The 21,639-nt window shown below is 39.6% G+C and overlaps 1 protein-coding gene across 2 annotated transcripts in view; it reads left to right on the forward strand.

Annotated features, from left to right (window-relative positions):
• SLC4A4 (solute carrier family 4 member 4) overlaps positions 1-21,639 on the forward strand; it is a 392,678-nt gene that overhangs the window by 289,716 nt on the left and 81,323 nt on the right. For both annotated transcript variants that reach the window (XM_027854521.1, XM_027854522.1), the window contains exons 10-13: positions 2,949-3,103; positions 3,712-3,825; positions 6,125-6,299; positions 21,314-21,447. In XM_027854521.1, coding sequence (XP_027710322.1) covers positions 2,949-3,103; positions 3,712-3,825; positions 6,125-6,299; positions 21,314-21,447 — 578 coding nt within the window. The remainder of the gene's footprint in view (positions 1-2,948; positions 3,104-3,711; positions 3,826-6,124; positions 6,300-21,313; positions 21,448-21,639) is intronic.

Consider the following 21,639-nt stretch of genomic DNA (forward strand, 5'->3'; position numbering starts at 1 on the left):
ACAGGGTTAAGTGACTCGCCCAGAGTCACACAGCTAGTATGTGTCTGAGTCCAGATTTGAACTCAGGTCTTCTTGACTCCAGGCCTAGTACTCTATCCTCTGCACTACCACCTAGCTCTCTGCTTGCTAGATTGTCTGGTCTTAGAAATGTTTGGTTGTGATCTGGCCTAATGACAGAGCTATAATAATAGTTAACAACCCTACGGGGTTTTAAGGTTTACCAAACATTTTCCATGCAGTCCTGTGAGATAGATGGTGCAAGTATTTTTGTCTCCATTTTATGAATGAAGGAACTGAGGCAAATAACAGCTAAATGATTTGTTTCTAGCCAGAACCACGGTTTGAATACAGGTCTCCTGACTGCCATTAGCTCCTTTCCACCACACCATACTGACCCTATTTGTTAAAATTCCATTCTTTCCTATGCTCCTAATAAGTATAAAATGTGTCTCAGTGTGCTTGCTTATTTCTGTTCTCTTTCTTGTGGACAGAAATATGAGGTAATACTCAAGGCTTGGCCTTGTTTTCAACGCTCGGCCTGAATTCCCTGCTGACTTTCTTGTGGTTGTTTGTCTAGTTCTTTCTATTTCAGGGATAGGATTCTTATGCATACTTCCCTAAATCATTTTTCATCCGGAACCTTTAGCAAGGAGTATAGTACAAATCCTTGGAAGTTAAAGGTGTGGTCTTCCTTCATGGCCTGGCTAATTCAGCTCAAGTCAGAGATCAATAACCTCCCTCCTGCTGCTGTTCAGTTGTTTCAGCTGTGTTTGACTCGTCGTGGCCCCATTTAGAGTTTTCTTGGCAAAGATACTGGAGTGGTTTGCCCTTTCCCTCCCCAGCTCATTTTATAGATGAGGAAACTGAGGTAAGCAGGGTTAAGTGACTAGGCCGGGGTCACACAGCTCGTAAGTGTCTGAGGCCAGATTTAGACTTGGGAAAATGAATCTTCTTGACTCCAGACCCAGCACTCTATCCACTATGCCACTTAGCTGTTTCAGCCCCCTGCCACTGATACTGATTTCAGTCTATCTATAATTTAATTTAATTTAATGTTCAGTTCTAGAGAGTGACCTGAGCCTGAGGTTGAGAGAAGCCCACTCTCATATAGCTATCTACTGTCAGAGGCAGGATTTGAACCCATGTCTTCCTTATTCCAAGTCTAGGCCTCTACTGACTATGCCATGCCAACTGTAGTCTATGAAAATCCAATTAAAACCTCTTACTACTGTAGAAGCATTTATTCATGAATTCAGAAAACAACACACTGAAACCAAGACAAGAAAGATAGGCAGTGAGCTCTTAACAGGAGTTTTTGAGTGGAAAAAAAGAGAGAGAACATTGATATGAGAAAGACTATTCCAGCCATAGCATGAAGATAATTTACAGTGAGAAAAATTATAGGCAAGAAAACTTATTAAGAGGCCTGGTAATGAGGGCCTAGAGTAGAGTAATAGCAGTGTGAGTAGAAAGAGGGGGACAGATCTAAGAGATATTGCATATATATAATGGAAATGACTTGGCAGCTAATTGGCCAGGGTAGAGCGGGGGGAGGAAAGGTAGAGGTATAACTTTAAATCTCTAAGCCTGGGTAAGTAGGAGAATGATGATGTTCTCTCAGAACAGACACAGAGCAAATGGGACCAAGGGCAGGTTTGGAGACAGACGGGAGGTTAGTTCCTTCGGGTTTTGTACGTTGAACTGGACAAAGCCATTGGACTTCCAGGTAGAGACGGTCATCACTACCTTGGAAATATGAGACTGGAATGCAGGAGCTAATTCAAAGCTGATTTGGGAGTCCTTTACATGGAGGGGATAATTGGAAGTTGTTCAATTAGGAGACAATATCAGGAAGGAAGGAGCTTGTAAACAGGGTTGTAAATGTCGGTATTGAATACTTTAGGCAGAATGAAGTGGAAAATGGAGGTGGTTAGATGGTGTACTGGATAGACATTGGGCCTGGAGTCAGGAAGACCTGAATTCAAATCCAACCTCAGACACTTACTGGTTGTGTGACCCCGGGCAAATCAGGTCCTTTATCTACAGAGCTAGTTTTCTTTCCACATGTATCTTGCATGTGACTTTACTTATATGTCACTAACATTAGAATGTAAACCCCTGTTTTCCCTCATCCACTGAAATGGCAAACCACTCCATGGAGAGCATTGGCATGCTATGGTCTATGGGGTCAGGAAGAGTTGGATATGACTGAACAACTGAACAGCAGCAATAAATAGGAAATCCCAATGGGACCATGGGGGAAGTCAACCAACTTGCTGGGCTGCATTGTACTTATGTATAGTCCAGCACTTAAGGCGTCCATGATTTCATCTGTGTGGTGATTCTCTCTTCAGACACAGAGTATGATTCCTTCCCTCATTTGTAGATGGTCTTTAGGAAAGGCTCTGGGTGAAAAAATTATATGGCCAATCAATCAATCAACAAGCATTTGTAAAATATCACTTTGTGCTAGCTCTGGGCTAAATGCTTGGAATCCAAAGAAAGCCAAAACCATTCCTGGCCCTCAAAGAATTTACACTCTAATGATAGTGACAACATGGAAGTGGAGTCACATAAAAGATACATGTGGAGAGAAAACTAGGTCTGTAGTCAAAGGACCCGGTTTACATTCTGCTTTTGTCACTTATTACTTGCGTGACCTTGGCAAGTCACTTAATCTCCATAGGCCTCCATTTCCTAATATGGAAAATGAAAAGGTCACACCAGATGGCTTGTGAGATCCCTTCCATGAGAACCTGCTCAGTCCCTCTACTTTTCTGGTATAGCCGTTGAGATCCCAAAGCCACCATCATGCTAGGACGAGGCATCAGAGTAGAGAAAACACTCACTGGGGACCGCATTCCCAACTCACCCTGCCCCCCTACCTTGACATAGTATGAACTGCTTAGTTCTTATCTGAAACAATACCAATCTTCTCTTTCCTACAGGTGTTCCATGATATTGCCTACAAAGCCAAGGATAGGCAAGACCTGATTGCTGGAATTGATGAGTTTTTAGATGAAGTCATTGTCCTTCCCCCAGGAGAATGGGATCCAACCATTAGGATAGAGCCTCCAAAAACTCTACCATCGTCGGACAAAAGGTTAACATGTCAGGGAATTGGGGGGCTGCAGGAGGAGGGACTGGATTAGCTATTTTGTTCTATGTTCCCAAATTACTGAGCTTGATGAGTTATTTCACAAGAAAATCACTTATCCCTATTGGTGTCTTGTTTTCCTCTACTGGTAAAATGGAGGGATATGCATTTTTGCATTTCAAAGGAGAACTGCCAATTTCTGCTTAATTGCTCTGAATCAGAGTTAGGGTCAGTTTGGAATTGTAAGAGATTTGAGGCAGGGAGACCAATTTGTAGGCTATCACAATTTTCCAGTTGTAAAATAATGAGGGCCTGCACCAGGATGGTTGGACATTCCATGGACACCTTCTGAAAATGACTAGAATGGTTCACCTGCCCTTCCACATGTTGTATGACTATTCTGGCCACTAGATGCTGGCTAATTCCAGTTAAGGACAGTGTCTTCTGAGGAGTGGTTCTAGCCATATTGGGAGAAGTCCATTGGCATAAGGGCCGTTTTCCCAAGGAGTTTCTCCATAGGCTCATGTCTCTAATCTAGCCGATGTGTGTTACCTCTCCGAAGCAGATGAGTGAATGACGCTAATCTTCCCTTGGGCTGTCTTGGTCTTACACAGGAAGAATATGTACTCAGGTGGAGAGAACGTACAGATGAATGGAGACACCCCCCATGATGGAGGACATGGAGGGGGAGGGCATGGGGATTGTGAAGAACTACAGAGAACAGGAAGGTGAGTGGTGGATGCAGCCAGCATTCCTTGTGAGTCCAGTCTGCGGTTTGCCATTACATTCTTTTTCCTCCATGGTAGGGTGACTTTAGACAACTCACCTCACCTCTGTAGGCCTTGGTTTATCTGTCAAATGGGGAAAAATACTACTTGTACTACCCACTTACCTTGATCTTATAAGGCTCAAACGTCAAAGTATTCCAGCACCTAAAAATGCAAGATTATCAGATGTCATATGTCCGTTTCACCCTTTTCTACTCCCATATAAAGTTGCACTCAGATCTTATGGTTTCTGTCTCCACAATATCTGTTGTGAACATCCCTACCTCTCCATTCACACACTAAACCTGTTCATTGTCTCTCACCTCATCTTCCTAATTACTGTCCTGGACTCAAGTCTCTCCCTATTTCAATGCATTCTATGCACACTTGCCAAAGTTAATTTCCTAAAGCACAGCACTGACCACATGAGTCTCCTACTCAATAAACTCCAGTAGCTCCCTATTACCTCTAGGATCAAGTATAAATACCCATAGTTGGCACTTTCCAATCTTCTTAGGCATCTCTCCCCTCCATGTACTCTCCAGTTCAGTCATACTGGCCCATTTGCCATTGCTCACACATGACTCTCCATCTCCCACTTCCATATCCTTGCACTGGCTGTGCCCCGTGCTTGGAATGTTCTCCATCTTCATCTCTGCTTCTTGTTTCATGTGGATTCCTTCAAGATTTAGCTCATCCCACTTTCTGTAGGAAGCTTTTCTCCATCCCCTAGCTGCTAATGCCTTTCCCTCCAAGATTACCTCTCCTCCCCACTGTATAGAGCTCTTATGTACTTAGTTATTTACATAGTGTACCCCCCCTTAGACTGTGAGCTCCTTGGGAGCAGAACTGTTTTTGCCTTTCTTTGTACCTTGAATGCTTAGCACAGTGCCTGGCACATACTAGGCACTAAATCAATGTTGCTTGATTGGTGATTGACTTGGCTTATAGAAAAGAGTTGCTTTAAAATTTGTTGTCACTTATCTGGCCTGAAATAGGAGTTTCAGGTTTAAATGGTTTGCCTTATGCTTCTCTTTCTTGCCCAATTCCTTCTAGGAATTAAATGGATTCACATGGGGTAAAAGCTGACCTCAGAAGATCAATTTGTGAAGTGAGGAGTTCTCAGGATTTGATGGGATCTGTGGGAAAGCTAGTTCTGTCTCAAGGCCCATTGTGACCTTGCCTTGGGCTGGTCTTTTTTGAAATGAAGATTCACTTGACAGAGAGCTAAATAGATTTCTTTCTTTTTGGAAAAAGATAAATCTTTAATCTCTATTATTTACCAGTCCCTTACAGCTGTTGTTATTTGTCCTTCATTCTCCAAGAGGGCTAATGACACCAAGAGGGTGATGTCTTGATTTGTGTGTGAATTGGATTTAAGTGAGAGAGGGCTGTGCAGTTAACAGCCTCACTCTCTCCAGAGTCATCAGGGTCCAGCGGCAAGACACAAGTCAGGATGAAATCAATGTTTCAGGGAGGGCCCCAGCCCATCACTAGAAGGCTGGAAATGCAGCAGCAGGACAGAAGCAAAGTCAAAAGCAAGCTCCAGCAGAACAGTGCCCCATCATAAGTGTTCTCTAGGGCTGGGTAAGAAGTCTGGAAAATGAGCTGAGCTGGGAGTAGCAAATTGTTCCTTTCTCTCTCTCCATATTTCTGATCTGGGATTCAGTTTTTTATTCCAAACTAAATTTGATTGAATCTAAGCTATTAGTTCATTATTGTTAGGAAAACATTCCCTCATACCAATAGATTTTTTCTATGCTGTGCAGAAATGAGTCAAATCTAATGACCCCAAGAAAGAGGAGAGTAATCTATCAATTTTACTATTGCTCTACCATTCTACCAACTGTAACAAGGACTATATCATTCCTGAGGTCCTTTCCAGTTCAAATATTTTGATAACACTTGGCCCTTAGATAGTCAAGAAATAGCATTTTAGTGATTGCAAGAGCCCATATACCGGGATTCTTGTCCTATGATCCATGAACTTGATATTTTAAAAAAAAAATTTTGATAGATGTATTTCAACAAAATTGGTTTCCTTTGTAATCCTGTGGATTTTATTTTATTTATTTAAAAACATTATGAGAAGGAGTCCATGGATTTCCACTTCATGGATCCATCAGACAAAAAAGAGGGTGAACCTCTGTTGTAGACAGGCTGACTGGTTTTATCCTAGTCTTCTGCCTCTTGTATCATTCTATTTTCTCTTACTTTTATTGTAATTCATTTTACATTATCATGTTTCCTTTCTCCCCAGGTTCTGTGGTGGACTACTTAAGGACATAAAAAGGAAGGTACCATTTTTTGCCAGTGACTTTTATGATGCTTTAAATATCCAAGCTCTTTCCGCCATCCTCTTCATTTATCTGGCAACGGTCACCAACGCGATCACTTTTGGTGGACTGCTGGGGGATGCCACAGAAAACATGCAGGTGTGTAGTAATTTTGGAGTCTACAAATAGCCAGCCCAGATTGCCTTCCTTGCCCTGCCAGCTCAGTCAGGAGCAGATGGCCTCTCAGTCACTCAGCATGATTCCGGCTTTCTTTTGCTGGAGCCTGCTTTTGACTTTGCTTCTGTCCTGCTGCTGCATTTCCAGTCTTCTAGTGATGGCAAAAATAGCTCCATGAATCTGCCTTGAATTACAAGTTGGGGTTGGGGTGGGGGTGGGGCAGGGGAAAAGGAAATGAGGAAACAGCCTCCTCTTAAGAGTTGGAGCATTCAGCAGTCCTGGTTTTGTACAATGGCTTTACATAGTTCCTTTTTGCCTTGGCGCTCACGTTATTTTTATGGAGAGTACCTCATTCTGTGCTTGTGCTGTTCCTGTATAACATTCTAATTTCACAAATGAGGAAACTGAGTCATAGATAAACCAAGTGACTGGTCCGAGGTCACCCAGTAGCTACTAGTAAAAATGGGACGAGACTCTAGTGTGTCAAAGAATCTTTCTTGATTCTGTTTACCAATCTGAACTGAAGGTGGACAATCACATTTTTATAGCATGAGGGCAAAAAGAAAAAAACACAATTGTGATCATATGTACTGATTAAATATGATTGGATATCAGTAACTAATTTTTTAAAAACACAATTTGAAAAATTATAAACGAAAATATTCACAACTTAATGTCACAAAAACCACGAGAACTGTAGATTCAGATATGATAAGGATGGTTTATTGTAATGTGTACCTGATAGTTAAATCTATGCCAAATGAAAATTCTGTGTAGCTATTAACTATTATTTGTATTTTAAAGGTTGAGATCTGTTTTAACAAATAATACAGTAGATATTATTTGAAATGTGCACACACACACACACACATATATATAGCACACTATATATACGTGTGTATTTATGGTATTTATAGTATACAACATATATAGTATATAAAATATTTATAGTAGAGTATATACTATTTATATATACTATATATATATAGTATCCTTGTTAAGATTTATTTCTCTCTGTAGGATATACTGCAAAGCATATAACAGGGTGTCCCCAAAGTCTTAGTGCCATTTTGAGCTTTAATAATAGCTTAGCATTAAGACTTTTGAGACACCCTTTACAGTATACTAGTAAAGGTATCTTTACAAAAGTTTCTTACTTTTTTTTTTGCAATAGGCACAGTATGTCCTAGAAAGTGGAGTATAAGTAGAATGTTATTTGCCATTATTTGCAATCTGAGTCATATTTTAAATGAAGTTAGGGCAGCTTAGTATTTAAGGAAAATCTATAGCAGATTATAAGACTCATCAAAAATGAAAGTTAGATGGGCTCTTCAGCTCATCTCATCTAACTCCCTCATTGGCTGGTTGGTTGATTGATTGGCTGTTGTCCTTTTTTCTCGAAGAGAACCAAAACGATATCACTACGTCAGGGTCAAGACACAGTGTGTCCAACTGTGCCTGATCAGACCAGTACGAGCTTGGAATGTTCTGCCACAGGTTGGGCACAAATAGTCCATGTGAACATTTGGAGTGGTGACTCCCTTATTGCCATTAAGGAAACTTGAACCCCAAGAGGTGTTGGCCACATACATAGTCAGCATCAAATTCAGGATTAACACCCAGGTCTCCTGTTCACTAGTCCAGTGATTTGCCCATCACACCATATCTACTGTTAAAAAAAACAAAAGTCCTTTTAATGTCTTTCAGAAATTTCACAAGATAAATTTTTTTAACTTATAACTTATAATTACTAGAGAATTCAGAGAACGCCCTAGTAAGAAAACCCCTATCATAATCTCTTTTCAAGAGAGAAACAAAATAAAACAGATAGGTTAATTCATGTGGCCAAGATCATTGATCATAATGTGGGCAGTCATGAACAGAATATAAAATTACTATATAATAATAATAATAATAACCATAATAGATAGCATTTATGTAGTGCTTTAAAGTTTGCAAAGTGCTTTAAAAATATTAACTCACTTTTCCCTGCCAACAACCCCGAGAGAGAGAGGTGCTATTATTATCCCCATTTTATAGATGAGGAAACTGAGCCAGTCAGAGGTTAAGTGATTTGCCCAGGCTCACACAACTAGTTAGATATGCTACACATATACACCTATGCAGCTAGATATTGCAGTGAATAGAAAGCCAGACCTGGAATCAGGAAGGCTTTTCTTCCTAAATTCAAATCTGGCCTCAGACACTTGCCATGGGCAAGTCACTTAACCCTGTTTGCCTTAGTTCCTCTTCTGTAAAATGAACTGGAGAAGGAAATAGCAAACCACTCTAGTTTCTCTGCCAAGAAAACCTCAAATGGGGTCATGAAGAGTGAGACATGACTGAAAAATGACTGAACAACAAATGTATGTATGTATACATATGCACATACATGTATGTATACATATATCATATATCTATATTTTAAACTGATGTGTAATCAATTAAACTAAATAGATCTATTTATTCATTAGCTTTTTAAATAATATGTTTTATTGGGGTAGTTTTCTCTTGTGTCAGAATAATTTCTTTTTTTTTTTGGTATTATTAACATTTTATTAATCACTTTCTTAAGCATAGAAAATCAACCAAATAATAAATCCAGCCCTGATTTGTAGCATTTGCCAATTTCTAAAGTGAACATTCTCACAATGGGTGCTTTACAATCAGCTTTATTTTTTAAAAAAATTCTTTAGAATTTTATTTTTCCTCAATTACGTGTAAAAACAATTTTTAACATTTGTTTTTTAAAACTTTGCATTCCAACTTCTTTCCCTTCCTCTTTCCTCCTCCATTGAAAAGGCAAGCAATTCCATGTAGATTATAGATGTGTAGTCATGCAAAACATTTCCAGAATAGTCATTTTGTGAAAGAAAACATAGGCCAAAAAAACTCAAGAAAAATAAAGTTAAAAAAAAGTCTACTTCAATCTGTATTCCATGTGTCAGAATAACTTCTGAAAAAAACAAACCCAAAACCAATAAGAAATACTTTCTCCTCTAGAATATACCCCTTCTATGAGAAAAAGCAATACAAGCAAAAATTCCTGATATGATGACCATGTCTGACAATGAATACAAATTCTGCCCTAGTACTCTGCCACCCCTCTGCTTTGAAGAACGAGATACGTGACATTATTTCTTGTTTGCATTGGTTTTTCAGTTATTCAGAGTTTTGGTGATTATATATTTGTGTGTATGTATATATATACATACATACACAAAAAGCATGTGTGTATAGATGTTGTTTGTGTCTATATAACATATATATGTGTATGTGTTATATATGTATCTATGAATGTGAATACATGTATGTATTCATAGATACGTATGTCTATATTATAGTTGTAACCATATGTATATATTGTTTTTGATTCTGCTTATTAATGTTGCTTCATTTCATAACAATTGCCCTGTTTTTCTGAATTCCTTATATTCACTATTTTTTACTGCACATTAATATTCTATTAACTCACATAAGGTTTTCATCCATCCTCTAATCAATGGACATCTACTTTTTTGTCTTTTTTGGGGGGAGGCAATTGGGGCTAAGTGACTTGCCCAGGATCACACACAGCTAGTAAGTGTCGCCACCTAGCTGCCCCCTGGCATCTACTTTTTTGAAAGGCTTTTCTGCTGCCACAGAGAGTACTGCTATGGCCATTTTGGTATAGATTACTGGTCTTTTATTTCTGTCTTTTACTTCCTTGGACTTTATGCCCACTAGTGGGATAACTGGGTGAAAAGGTATATAGTTTCATTTTTTTTCTTGTATAATTTCGAGTTGATACACAGAAGAGGTACACTATCTCATAGCTTCACTAACAGGGTATTAGTGCCACACCAGTGGCAAGAGAGCCAAGCTTCTGTCCAGGCAGCCCATGACTCAGCCGTAGCAGGAGAAAGAGCCAGGGATGCACCTGGAGTCTCCCAGGAGGCCTTCCACCAATCCCAACAAGATCTGAGTAAGGCTGTTCAGGCTTACACTAAGGGATAGAAACAATTCCAGAATTGGGACTGGTTTTCCTGCCTGGGATGATGATAACTGACAATGAGGGAAAGGCTGAACCACTCAAAATTCTTTTGTTTCTTTTTTCTCTTCCAAAAAGAAATACCATTATATAGGAAAGGCCAAAACTAAAGCAGCTAAGGGAGAGTTAATAGTCAAGACAACTACGGAATGATTAAGCGAGTCCTTAATAAATTAAGGTCACCTGGCCCAGATGAAGGGTGAACTCAGTACTGGTAGATGTGATTGCTGAGCTATTGTACAGTAAATTTTGAGCTACCACGGAGAGCAGAAGAGGTACCGCAGGACTAGAGAAGTGCCAAAGTCCTGATTTGCAAAAAAGGGTTGCCTTTTCTGGAATGGATTTAGCAAACTATGCACCAGTGAGCTTGATGCTGATTCCTGGAAAAATGGTCAATCTTATTTCTAAAGGAGTAGCTAATGTTTAGAAAATTAACCATTATAGTTCCATCGAGAATGCTTCCCGCCCAATTTCTTTTGTTTCATTTTTTTGGATGATGTTACAAGACTGGTTGTGCAGATTTACTGGTTTACTTAGATATAAGTCCTCTGCTTCCACTGACTAAAAACACCTTTCGTTTACCCTCCTAACAAATTTCCTGATGCCTATCAAGGCCATCTGCCATAGCAGAAATAAAATAGGAACTAGAAGTTTTTTAAATCAGCTAGCATGTAAAAACATTCTTACCTGAGTTAAATTGTTGGCATCATCACTTCGTGGGTGCAATGTATAAGGGTGCACAGAAGCATAAGGGTGTAATGACTTCTAATTCACAAAGCTTAAGAAGTATAAGGGTGTAATGATTTCTGATTCACAAATAACGAACTTAAGAAGCAGAGGGCAAGTAACCAGAGTGAGTAATTTATGACTGGGAAGGTGAAAGTGCTTTAGCATGTACTTGTTTTCAAGCCGATAGCACCAATAACCTTGACCTTGGTGTTTTTGCTTTTCCCCAGAGCTTAGCATAGTGCCTGGCACAAGTTAGCTGCTTAATAAATGCCGATTCACTGATCCTGGACTTCAGGAGCCCTCTTACCCTAGACAGCAGAGCTATTGGTTGGGATGCTATTGTGGGTTATGTGACTTTCAAGCAATAAACATTTATTAAGTGACTACTCTGTGCCTACAGGTACTGAGAACAGGAGACCAAAAATGAGGTGGTTCCTATCGTTAATGAATGTAAATTCTATTTGGGGGATACAGTACATTCACAGATAAGTACTAACAGGATATATTACAAAAGAAACAGTGACATGGGGATGATGAGGCAGCATTAGCAAATGGGGGGATCAAGAAAGATCTCTCTTTTTCTCTCTCTTTCTCTCCTCCTCCTCTTTTTCCTCCCTGTCCCTCTCAAGTACAGACTTCTTACTTAATTGTTTAAAAGTTATTTTTATTCTGACTTTAAAAAAGAACATACAAAACCAGGTACTTTTTATATACATAATAGAGCAGAAAAAGAGATATGTGAAAGTCTATATGTACTCACCAAGAAGTCTCTGTCAAGAAGAGAGCCATTTCTGGAGGTCTTGGTCCAGTGATAGTGTGATAGCTTGGGGGATGGTATGATCAATCAAAGACTTTTTTAAAAGATTAGGAATACCTGGTGATGTTTGTAGAAAACAGGGAAAGAACTAGTGGATAAGAAGATGATTGAAGGGGCAAACATCGGAAGGAAATGGGAGGCAAGGGCACAAGGAGAAGAACGTATGGTTATCAGGTGAAAGGTTCAGAGGCTTGATCATAGGTCTGGAGTTGGAAGGAGCCTTTGAGGTTGTTTGGTTCAACCCCCTTATTTTCAAATGATGAAATGGAGGCTCCTAAAAATGAAGTGAATTATCCAAAGTCATACAGCAGCAAACGCTTGTCCCCTGATCTCAAAGCAAGTGATCTTTCCACTGTATCTTACTGCGTTGCTTAGGGTAACGTTTCTTTTCCAGCTACCCAAGGTACTGGCATAGAGATGGAGGTTGGTAGGCAGGGATTTCTTTAATGTTTCAAACTCATCACAGGTCAAGGTTCATGAGGGTCACTCGACTATTTGAGAACTAAATCAAGACATAGGAGCCCCCAAAGGATCATAGCATCCTACTCTGAATGGCCCCTCTTGAGACAGTAGGTTGCCATTTTCCAATGCTTGTAGGAAAATGATAAAAGTCTACTCTTCACAGCCTGGGCAATTGAAGTCAGACTGTCGGGAGCTGCACACTTGAAGAAAGAACAATTTGTCCACACTGTGCCTTCATTGTCACTCTGCAGGTAGACATTGTACTTGTTACTTTTCTGTCGTGCAAATACAGTGAGTCATGGGACTGCTGTTGTCCAAGCAAACCATGCTGTCAGCCTACTGTCAGAGAGGTCTCACTCAGCTGAAACGAGTGATACAGAGTACATGGGAGCCTTTCTTTCAGATCATCCTTGCTCAATCTTGATTTCTTCAATGACAAAGCTAAGGGGGCTCTACAGAGCCTAGGATAGAATGTTTAGGACAAAGCATGGTGGCTCCAATGACCTGGGTTGGGCCTATGAGATATGATGAACATTCAAACTGGTTGACCAGACTGATGGTCCACACAAACCTTGGACATGTTGTAACCACCCGAATGCTCTCCCAGAACCCTGGAGCATTGAGAGCTTAGAATCTGGGCAGAACTATTATCATGGGGTTCCTTGTTCATCACAGCATGACTTAAAACTTGGCCTGATCTTCTGAGAATGACTGGTTCCATTTGCCAGAAGTCAGCTAGATGTCATGTGCTGGTTTGGAGCTGCTGGCAACCTCTAGAACAGTAGTTCTTATCCTGGGATCTGTGAATTTAAAAATATGCATTTTGATAAGTGTATTTCAGTATAGTTTTTTTTTTCTTTGTAAGCCTATGCATTTTATTTTATACATTTTTTTGGCTAGGCAATGGCGTTAAGTGACCTGCCCAAGGTCACACAGCTAATAAGTGCTATGTGTCTGAGGCCAGATTTGAACTCAGATCCTCCTGAATCCAGGGCTGGTACTCTATCCACCATACCACCTAGCTGCCCCTATTTTATACATTTAAACACATTATTTTTAGAAGGGGTCCATAAGCTTCAACAGACTGGCTAAGGTGTCTGTAACACATACAAAAAGGTTGAGAATCCCTTGGCAAGACATAAGATTTTGAAAATTAGAGGCCTCCCCCTTTTTTTTAGATAAGTGGATTGGAAAGTGCAGGATTAGAAGTAATAGGTAGAAGATGCAAAGAGGCCAATTGAGGCTTCATCACCAGAAAACCTTCCTAAGAGCTAGAGCTACCCCAAAGTATCATGGGAGATGAAGTAGTGATTGGTCTTTTCCACCCTCGTTGGTCAAGTCAGCAAGCATTCTTTGAGTACTTCCTACATGCCAGGCACCGAGTGTGCTACATGCTGGAGTGGTGGTCTTTAGGTCAAGGCTGGGTGACCGCCTGGTGGGCATGTTGTACTGGGGACACTTATTTAGGCACAGGTTGGAGGAGCTGGCCTTTGAGGTCTCTTCTGACTCTTAGATAATGTGATGACATGATCATATTATCCGGCTATAGGTGAAAAGATGAGAATTTTTCCCTTCCTTATTCTTAGACCATTCTATAAATTCTCTCCTTCCTTACTCCACAGTCCCAAGGAATGTTTGTTTGTTTGTTTGTTTTTTTACAAACTCAATCACTCCCAGATGACAAACAGGGCCCTTTCAGCTGCATGAGAGGTTGAGTGACATAGAAGATACTAAACTGGCCTTGAAACCAGCTGGGTTCAAATCTTACCTCAGTCACACACTGATTGTGGAACTTTGAGCAAGCTTCTTAACCTCTTGTGCCTTGGACAGCTCCCTAAGACTTGAAGTTGTCAAGGAGGTACCAACACACACCTCCATAAGGGAGTTTCTTTATCTGGGAGTTCCATGTGTCAATGAAATCACAGGCCCAGTCCCTTTCCCCATCCCATTCCATACTCCAACTTGTCACCGCTGGCAGATTTTGAGCCAAAGACGTGGCCAGAAAGGGATACCCAAGATCCAGTCAATTTCTTTGTTATGGTTTTTGAGTTGTATGCAAAGCTCCCAAATGGCAAACATTACCTTTAAACCTTACTCACTCCAAGACTGTGCTACACAGAAAAGTGTTCTTCTGAACTTAACATTTTAGGGAATATGGAAAAGAACAATGTTTTCAGGCACATTTAAATTTATGTTGTTGGTGAATATCCGCTGGGACAATGATTGTGGTTAAGTAAGTGAAGAAAATAATTTTTCTTTTTTGTAGAAGAATAAATTTATTATCTTGCAGTTCAATTCAATAAATGTTGATTTGAATGGATGTAAATCATAATTAAAAAAGCAGAAACTTTTTTGATTTTTGAGTGAAATGGTGTCTGTAAGTCCTGACAATACAGTCTAAGGGGACTGCTCAATTCATGGTAAAATCTATTTGGATGTTCTGTTTTTATGTTATTGTCACTGCCTGGGCCCTATTCCATCATCTCACTTTTATGGGTGATATTTCCTTTTTTTTTAACTGCACACATAATTTAACCCTAAAAGACATTTTTACAGAACTTAAGTATGGTCTCTGTGAATAAGAATTGTACCCATTCCTTAGATTTTTCTCTAAATGCATTACAAATTTAAATCAAAGAGATTCTTTTCTGAGCACCAAATAGAATTCTTCTTCACGGTGTGATTATGTAGCATCATCTTAATTTAGACATCAGCATCTTGTTACCATTATTGTTTTAAGTTGCTGATTTTCTATGGAAACCAACAAACCTGGTTTAGACAGGTAGAGGGAGACAAATTATTTTAGGGTCAAGATAAAGAGGCTTTAGTTACTTAATCCTAGGTTCCTTCATTTCTCATCTTAAAGTCCACCTTCTGCATGAGGCTTTTCTTGGTCCCCTTTCAGATGCTCTTCCATTTCTACTTCATGGATCTAATTAAGTGGGAGCCGGTAGGTGGCTTAGTGAATAGAGTGTGGGCCGGGAGTCAAGAGGACTCATCTTTCTGAGTTCAAATCCAGCCTCAGATATTTACTAGCTTTGTGACCCTAGGCAAGTCACTTCACCTTGTTTGTATCAGTTTCTTCATCTGTAAAATGAGCTGGAGAAGGAAATGGCAAACCACTCCAGTATCTCTGCCAAGAAAACTCCAAATGGAGTCATGAAGAGTTGGACATAACTGAAACAACTGAATAACAACATCTAATTAAATACATATTGTGTTACCAATAGATTATAATAAGCTCCTTGAGGAGAAGGGCTCATTTTTTTTTTCTTGCTTTTCTTTGTAGCCCCAGTGCCTAGCACAGTGCACATAGTAGGTGCTTAATTAATGCTTGTTGACATTTGTTCTTTCCCATGGCTTTTAATAATTTGCTTCATTCCACTCAGCAGAAATTAAGCTTTCTTAGGCAAACAGTTCTCATTGGGGAAAACTTCTCCAATGTTCCTCATTTAAAAATCACATACTTGAAAATTCCCCCTTCCATTCTATTGAACTAATCCACCACCATCACCTTCAATTATCTTGAAAATCCACAATATGGTAGATGATCCTAAAATCATTTGTCTTGGCCTTCGAAGGTGTTTTATTACTTGCGTGTGAACATCCATCCATCTGCTTTTCTGGGAACCCACATTTCAGGCTAGATAGGAAACCACAGTGAAGTGTCTCCATGCCAGCCCCACCTCCCACGTCACCTCCTTCATGACCTGCCCTTTGCAGTGGAATGGATATCACCTTTCCTCCAGGCTTGACAGACAAGCCAATTCTTTCTTTAAGCCTGGCTCATGCTTATCCTCAGGGAGGGGTGTAATTTCTTTGGCTTTAAAGGCATCCTTCCTCTTCCAGTTTCAGCCAGAGATACTTAGAACATTGGCCTTGGAGGCAGGAGGACTTACATTCAAATACTGTCTGAAACACTAACTAGCTGGCTGATTTTTGCTTCAGTTTCCTCATCTGTAGAATGAGATATTTGGTCTCCATAGCCACTAAGATCCTTTCTGCCTCTCAATCTATGATCACAGTTTTTTGCTCTCTTTCTACCCTCAGCTTTTAGCACAGTGCCTGGTACATGTTGTTTTGTTGTTCAGCCATTTTTCCAGTTATGTCTGATGCTTCATTTGAGTTTTTTTTTGGGGGGAGGGCAAAGATACTGGAGAAACTTAGCAATAGCACTTCTAGGGCTGTATCCCAAAGAGATCATACAAATGGGAAAAGCATCCACATGTACAAAAATATTTATAGCAGCTCTTTCTGTGGTGGCAAAGAATTGGAAATTGAGGGGATGCCCATCAATTGGGGAATGGCTGAATAAGTTGTGGCGTATGAATGTAATGGAATACTATTGTGCTATGAGAAATGATGAGCAGGCAGACTTCAGAAAAACCAGGAAAGACTTGTATGAATTGATGCTGAATGAAGTGAGCAGAACCAGGAGAACGTTGTACACAGTAACCAGCCACATTGTTCAATGACTGATGTTGATAGACTTAGCTCTTCTCAGCAGTACTAGGATCTAAGACAACTCCAAAAGTTTCGTGATGGAAAATGCTATCCACATCCAGAGAAAGAACTATGGAGTGTGAATGCAGATCGAAGCATACTATTTGCTCGCTCTCTCTCTCTTTTTTTTTTGTTTTGTTTTGTTTTGTTTCTCCTTTCTTGTGGTTCCTCCTATTGGTTCTAATTCTTCTTTACAACATGACTAATGTGAAAATATGTTTAATAATAATGTATATGTAGAGCCCATATCAGATTGCATGTTATCTTATGGAGAGGGGAGGCAAGGGAGGTAGAGAACATTTAAAATTCAAAAGCTTATGGAAGTGAATGTTGAAAACTAAAAATAAATTAATTAATTTTAAAATTAAAAAAAAAGATACTGGAGAGGTTTGCCATTTCTTTCTCCACCTCACCTTACAGGTGAGGAAATGAGGCAAACAGAGTTAAGTTATTTCCCCAGGGTTGCACAGTTAGTAAGTGTCTGAGGCTGGATTTGCACTCAGGTCTTCTGGACTCTATAACCAGTGCTCTCTCTACTCATTGTGCCACCTTGTTGCCCCCAAATTTTTGTTGTTGAGTCATTTCAGTCATGTTCAATTCTTTGTGACCGCATTTGGGGTTTTCTTGGCAAAGATACTGGAGTGATTTGCTATTTCCTTATCCAGCTCATTTTAAGGATGAGGAAACAGAGGCAAATGGGGTTAAGTGACTTGCCCAGGGTTATACAGCTAGTAAGTGTCTGAGGCCAGATCTGAACTCTATCTACTGTGCCACCTAGCCCCTGGCATGTAGTAAATGTTTAATAAGTGTATTGACTAACAATGATCTTAAGTCCAAGTGGTAAAATGGAGTGTAGGTGAGAGTGTAACATGGCTATCAAAATTATGATCTCCCAGGGAAGGTATCAGGGATAATGGCACTGACATTTTTCTAGGTGAGTAAAAGAGAGTTGAGTATGCAAAGTAAAAAGTTCATCTGGTTAACCCACTTTAGAAAAGGCTAGCATTAATTGTGTTCATTGGGTGTGAAAGCTTTTGAGGGAAGACAGAAGATGGTTGGAATTATCCAACTATTCGCCTAAATTGTTCTTTTAATTTTGTTGTTATATACCTCGTAACCAATGTAGAAGGATCTTTTCCTTCTTTCTGGTTTGATTTAATCCAAGTTGATCTAAGTAACTCATTTGGTCAATTTGTAAACATCTTCACATTTGCATCTGGCCATTTCTGAAAGGCATCAGACTCTTCCTGGCCAAACTTCTGGGTCAGAGATTAATCTGAAGAAGTTTCACTGTATTCAACATTCTGCATAATCATCACCAAGATTAACTTTAAACAAAATCTTGTTTAATGATCAGACATATTTCAGTGGTTAAAAAGAAATATAGGCTTGAAATACAATGATGATATTTTCCATCACTTTTTAGTTTTAATATTTGCCAACTTTTGCTTGATTATCATCAATCAGCCAGTCAATCAGCACATAATTATTAAATACCTACTGTTTGTAGGCACTGGGGATACAAAGATAAAAAATGAAACAATCCCTACTCACAGGAAGCTTGCATTCTAGTGGCAAAAACTGGTTTCGACTTAATGGAAAATGATAAAAGAAATAGTCAGTCTTCTTTCTCATTTGAAGAGCAAGGGCATGTCCTCTCACTCATCACTGACACTCTCCTGCCTTCTCCACTAGATGTGACAACTTGAATTTTTCTCCTATTGCCCCAGTTACCAATTCAAATTAGAAAAACTTTCGGTAGAATAAAATAAAAATAATAATTCAGATGAAAAAGTCTGTTTCAAATGTTATGTGAATGCTCCTAACTCATTAGCATTTAATGTTCCTCATAAGCCTGAGAATGTCTCTAGTTTTTCCATAGCTGTATCTCTCACATAAGGGCAGCTAGGTGGCACCATAGTGCATAGAGCACTGGGTCTGCAGTCAGGAAGACTCATCTTCCTAGGTTCAAATCCAGCCTTAGACTCTGGGCAAGTTTCTCAACCCTGTTTGCCTTAGTTTCCTCATCTGGAAAATGAACTGAGGAAGGAAACGGCAAACCACTCCAGTATCTTTGCCGTGAAAACCCCAAACTGGGTCGCAAGGAGTCAGACACAACTGAAAAGATTCAACAACACATTTCTCGCACACTTTATACAACTGATGAAAGAGATATAGGTTGTTGCCAATGCAGGTCTTGGCTTAAGTTTCTGCTAAAACTCATTTTGCTACAGAATGATTTCTATTCTCCCTGGCCTCATTTTTTTTCCAGGCTGCAGGCCTGTGATCCAGGCTGGCTTTTATGTTTGTTCTAGAGGCCAGGTTAAATTTCTTGTTTAACTACAGGTAGCAGCACCACATGCATTGTGATATTCCAAAAAAACACTTGGGGATGTTGTGTTTTCAGTTCTGTAAAATGTGATGAGTCAATGGGATCCACCCCAGTTAATTCAATATTTCCAGAGACACATGGATTAAAGAGAAGGGTTCAACTGAGAAATGCTTCCTGTACCTAGATTATTTGGGACCACCATTGAACCAACCCCAGATGACATAGAGGGGAATTGCAATCGAGTTAACTCAAGTCATGAGTTAGGAGATAAAGGCCTGGAATAATTCTTATCTTTTTTTCTCATGAGACAATCTTGATTATTCTTCCTGTTCCCCTTTCTTCTCTGGACTATTAGCTTCTTCTATGTGAAATGAGAGGAAAGAGAGCATAGGATAGGCGAGATGGATGGTAGGAAAAGTAGTCCCAGTGCTTTGGTTTCATCTATTTGGAAGAAGTAGAATGAAATTAAAGTCTTACAAAAATAACATGGGGCCCTGTTCCTCCTTTTCCAACCCATCCCAGGCCATTGGCCTGCATAATATCAGCCCATCCAAAATCTAAAAGCTTTTAGAGAGATTTCCTCCACAAAGGTGTAGAATTGTCTTTTTGATTTATGATTACCTAAAATAGCTAACTCCATAGTGATCTCTGTCCTCTCTCACTGTATCAGTGCATCCCAATATAGTGAGCCAGAAAAATGGGTTCTTATTTTTTTCAGTTTATAAATAGTTTGAATCTCTCTTTACAGTCAGCTAACAGTGCTTCCTTGCATGAGAATATTTTAAAATTTCTGCACTGTACTTTGAAGCTCAACATGTCAAAATGTTTTGAGGAAATATAGGTTATGTAAAAACAAAAAGATAGCAAGAAACTTTTATTTTAACGACAATAGCTAGCATTTGCAGCCAGGTGGCCCAGTGGATAGAGCACTGGGCTTGGAACCAGAAAGACTCATCATCCTGAATTTAAATCTGGCCTCAGACACTTACTAGCTGTGTGATCCAGGCAAATAACTTAATCCTGTTTGCCTCAGTTTCCTCATTTGTCGAATGAGCTGGAGAAAGAAATGATAAACCACGCCAGTGTGTTTGCTAAGAAAATCCCAAATGGGGTCATGAAGAGTAGGACACAACTGAAAAACGACTGAATAACAACAACAAAAAGTTTGCATTTCTGCAGCCTTTGCAGGTGCTTTACAAAGTGTTTTTACAAATAAATCGTTTGATCCTCAGAACAGCTGTGTGAGATAGATGCGCTTATATCCATTTTAGTGATGAGAAACTGAGGCAGACATAAGTTAAGTGATTTGCTCAGGGTCACACAGCTAGTAATTATCTGGACTAGGATTCAAAGTCATATTTTCATGACTCCTAGACCCAGCATTCTATCCCCTGTTGATTGTTGTTTGTCCTTCATTCCCAAAGAGGACCACGACATCTGGAAGGTGATGTCATGACTTGCAAGTGAATTGGATTTAAGTGAGGCAGGGCTGAACTTTTCTAAGGAACCCTGAAAGCATTTCCCAAGTCATCATCAACAGAAGGGGAGAAATAGCATTTTCTGAAGAATAAAGTGCTAATTTTTTTTAATCTGTATTTTCACTGTTATGAGGCTTGAGTTTCAGCCCTTGTTCTATTACTGAGTAGCTAAGACCTTGGGTATGTCATTCAATCTTTCTAGACCTCAGTTTCCTCATCTGTAAAATTAGAAGATTGGGCTAAATGATTTCTGAAGTCTATCATTTTGTGTCTCTGTTGACGACAGGCTTCAATTAAATTTTAAAGACCCCAGTAATACTCATATCTAATGTAAAATGCAGCCAGGTCTCAATTGGTACAAACAATGAATCCCTGTATTCAAATTAGACTCACCCAAAGTTACAATTATGTAAACTATGCTCACTAGTTTCATCCCAAGGGAAATATGCAGCACAAGTTCAAATAATATGACCACTTGATGGAATGTATTGTTGGCATTAATCGGGACCTTGTTTCTGTTTGGCTTCTTATGTATGTTGCACAGGCTCTTCATACAATGTATTTGTTGGTGGTTATTCCTGAATAGGTAATATCATAAGGCAGAAAAAAATGCATCTGCTCATGCCTGTGTATTGTCTACACTAGGGTGTGTTGGAGAGCTTCCTGGGTACGGCCGTCTCTGGAGCCATCTTTTGTCTTTTTGCTGGCCAACCACTGACTATCCTGAGCAGTACGGGACCTGTCCTCGTCTTTGAGAGGCTCTTATTTAACTTCAGCAAGTATGTATAACCCAGAGTCTCCATTTGTTTCCTACATATGTAATCGAAAGAGTTTGAGTATGCCAGGAAAGAGTAGTTCCATTCTGGAGAAACTAGAGAAAACCCAGTCCTTAGAAAGAAAGAAAGGAAGGAAGGAAGGAAGGAGGAAAGAAAGAAAGAAAGAAAGAAAGAAAGAAAGAAAGAAAGAAAGAA

Source organism: Vombatus ursinus, unplaced genomic scaffold (assembly GCF_900497805.2).
Source record: "Vombatus ursinus unplaced genomic scaffold, bare-nosed wombat genome assembly UNPS02010461.1, whole genome shotgun sequence".
NCBI classification, from domain to species: domain Eukaryota; kingdom Metazoa; phylum Chordata; class Mammalia; order Diprotodontia; family Vombatidae; genus Vombatus; species Vombatus ursinus.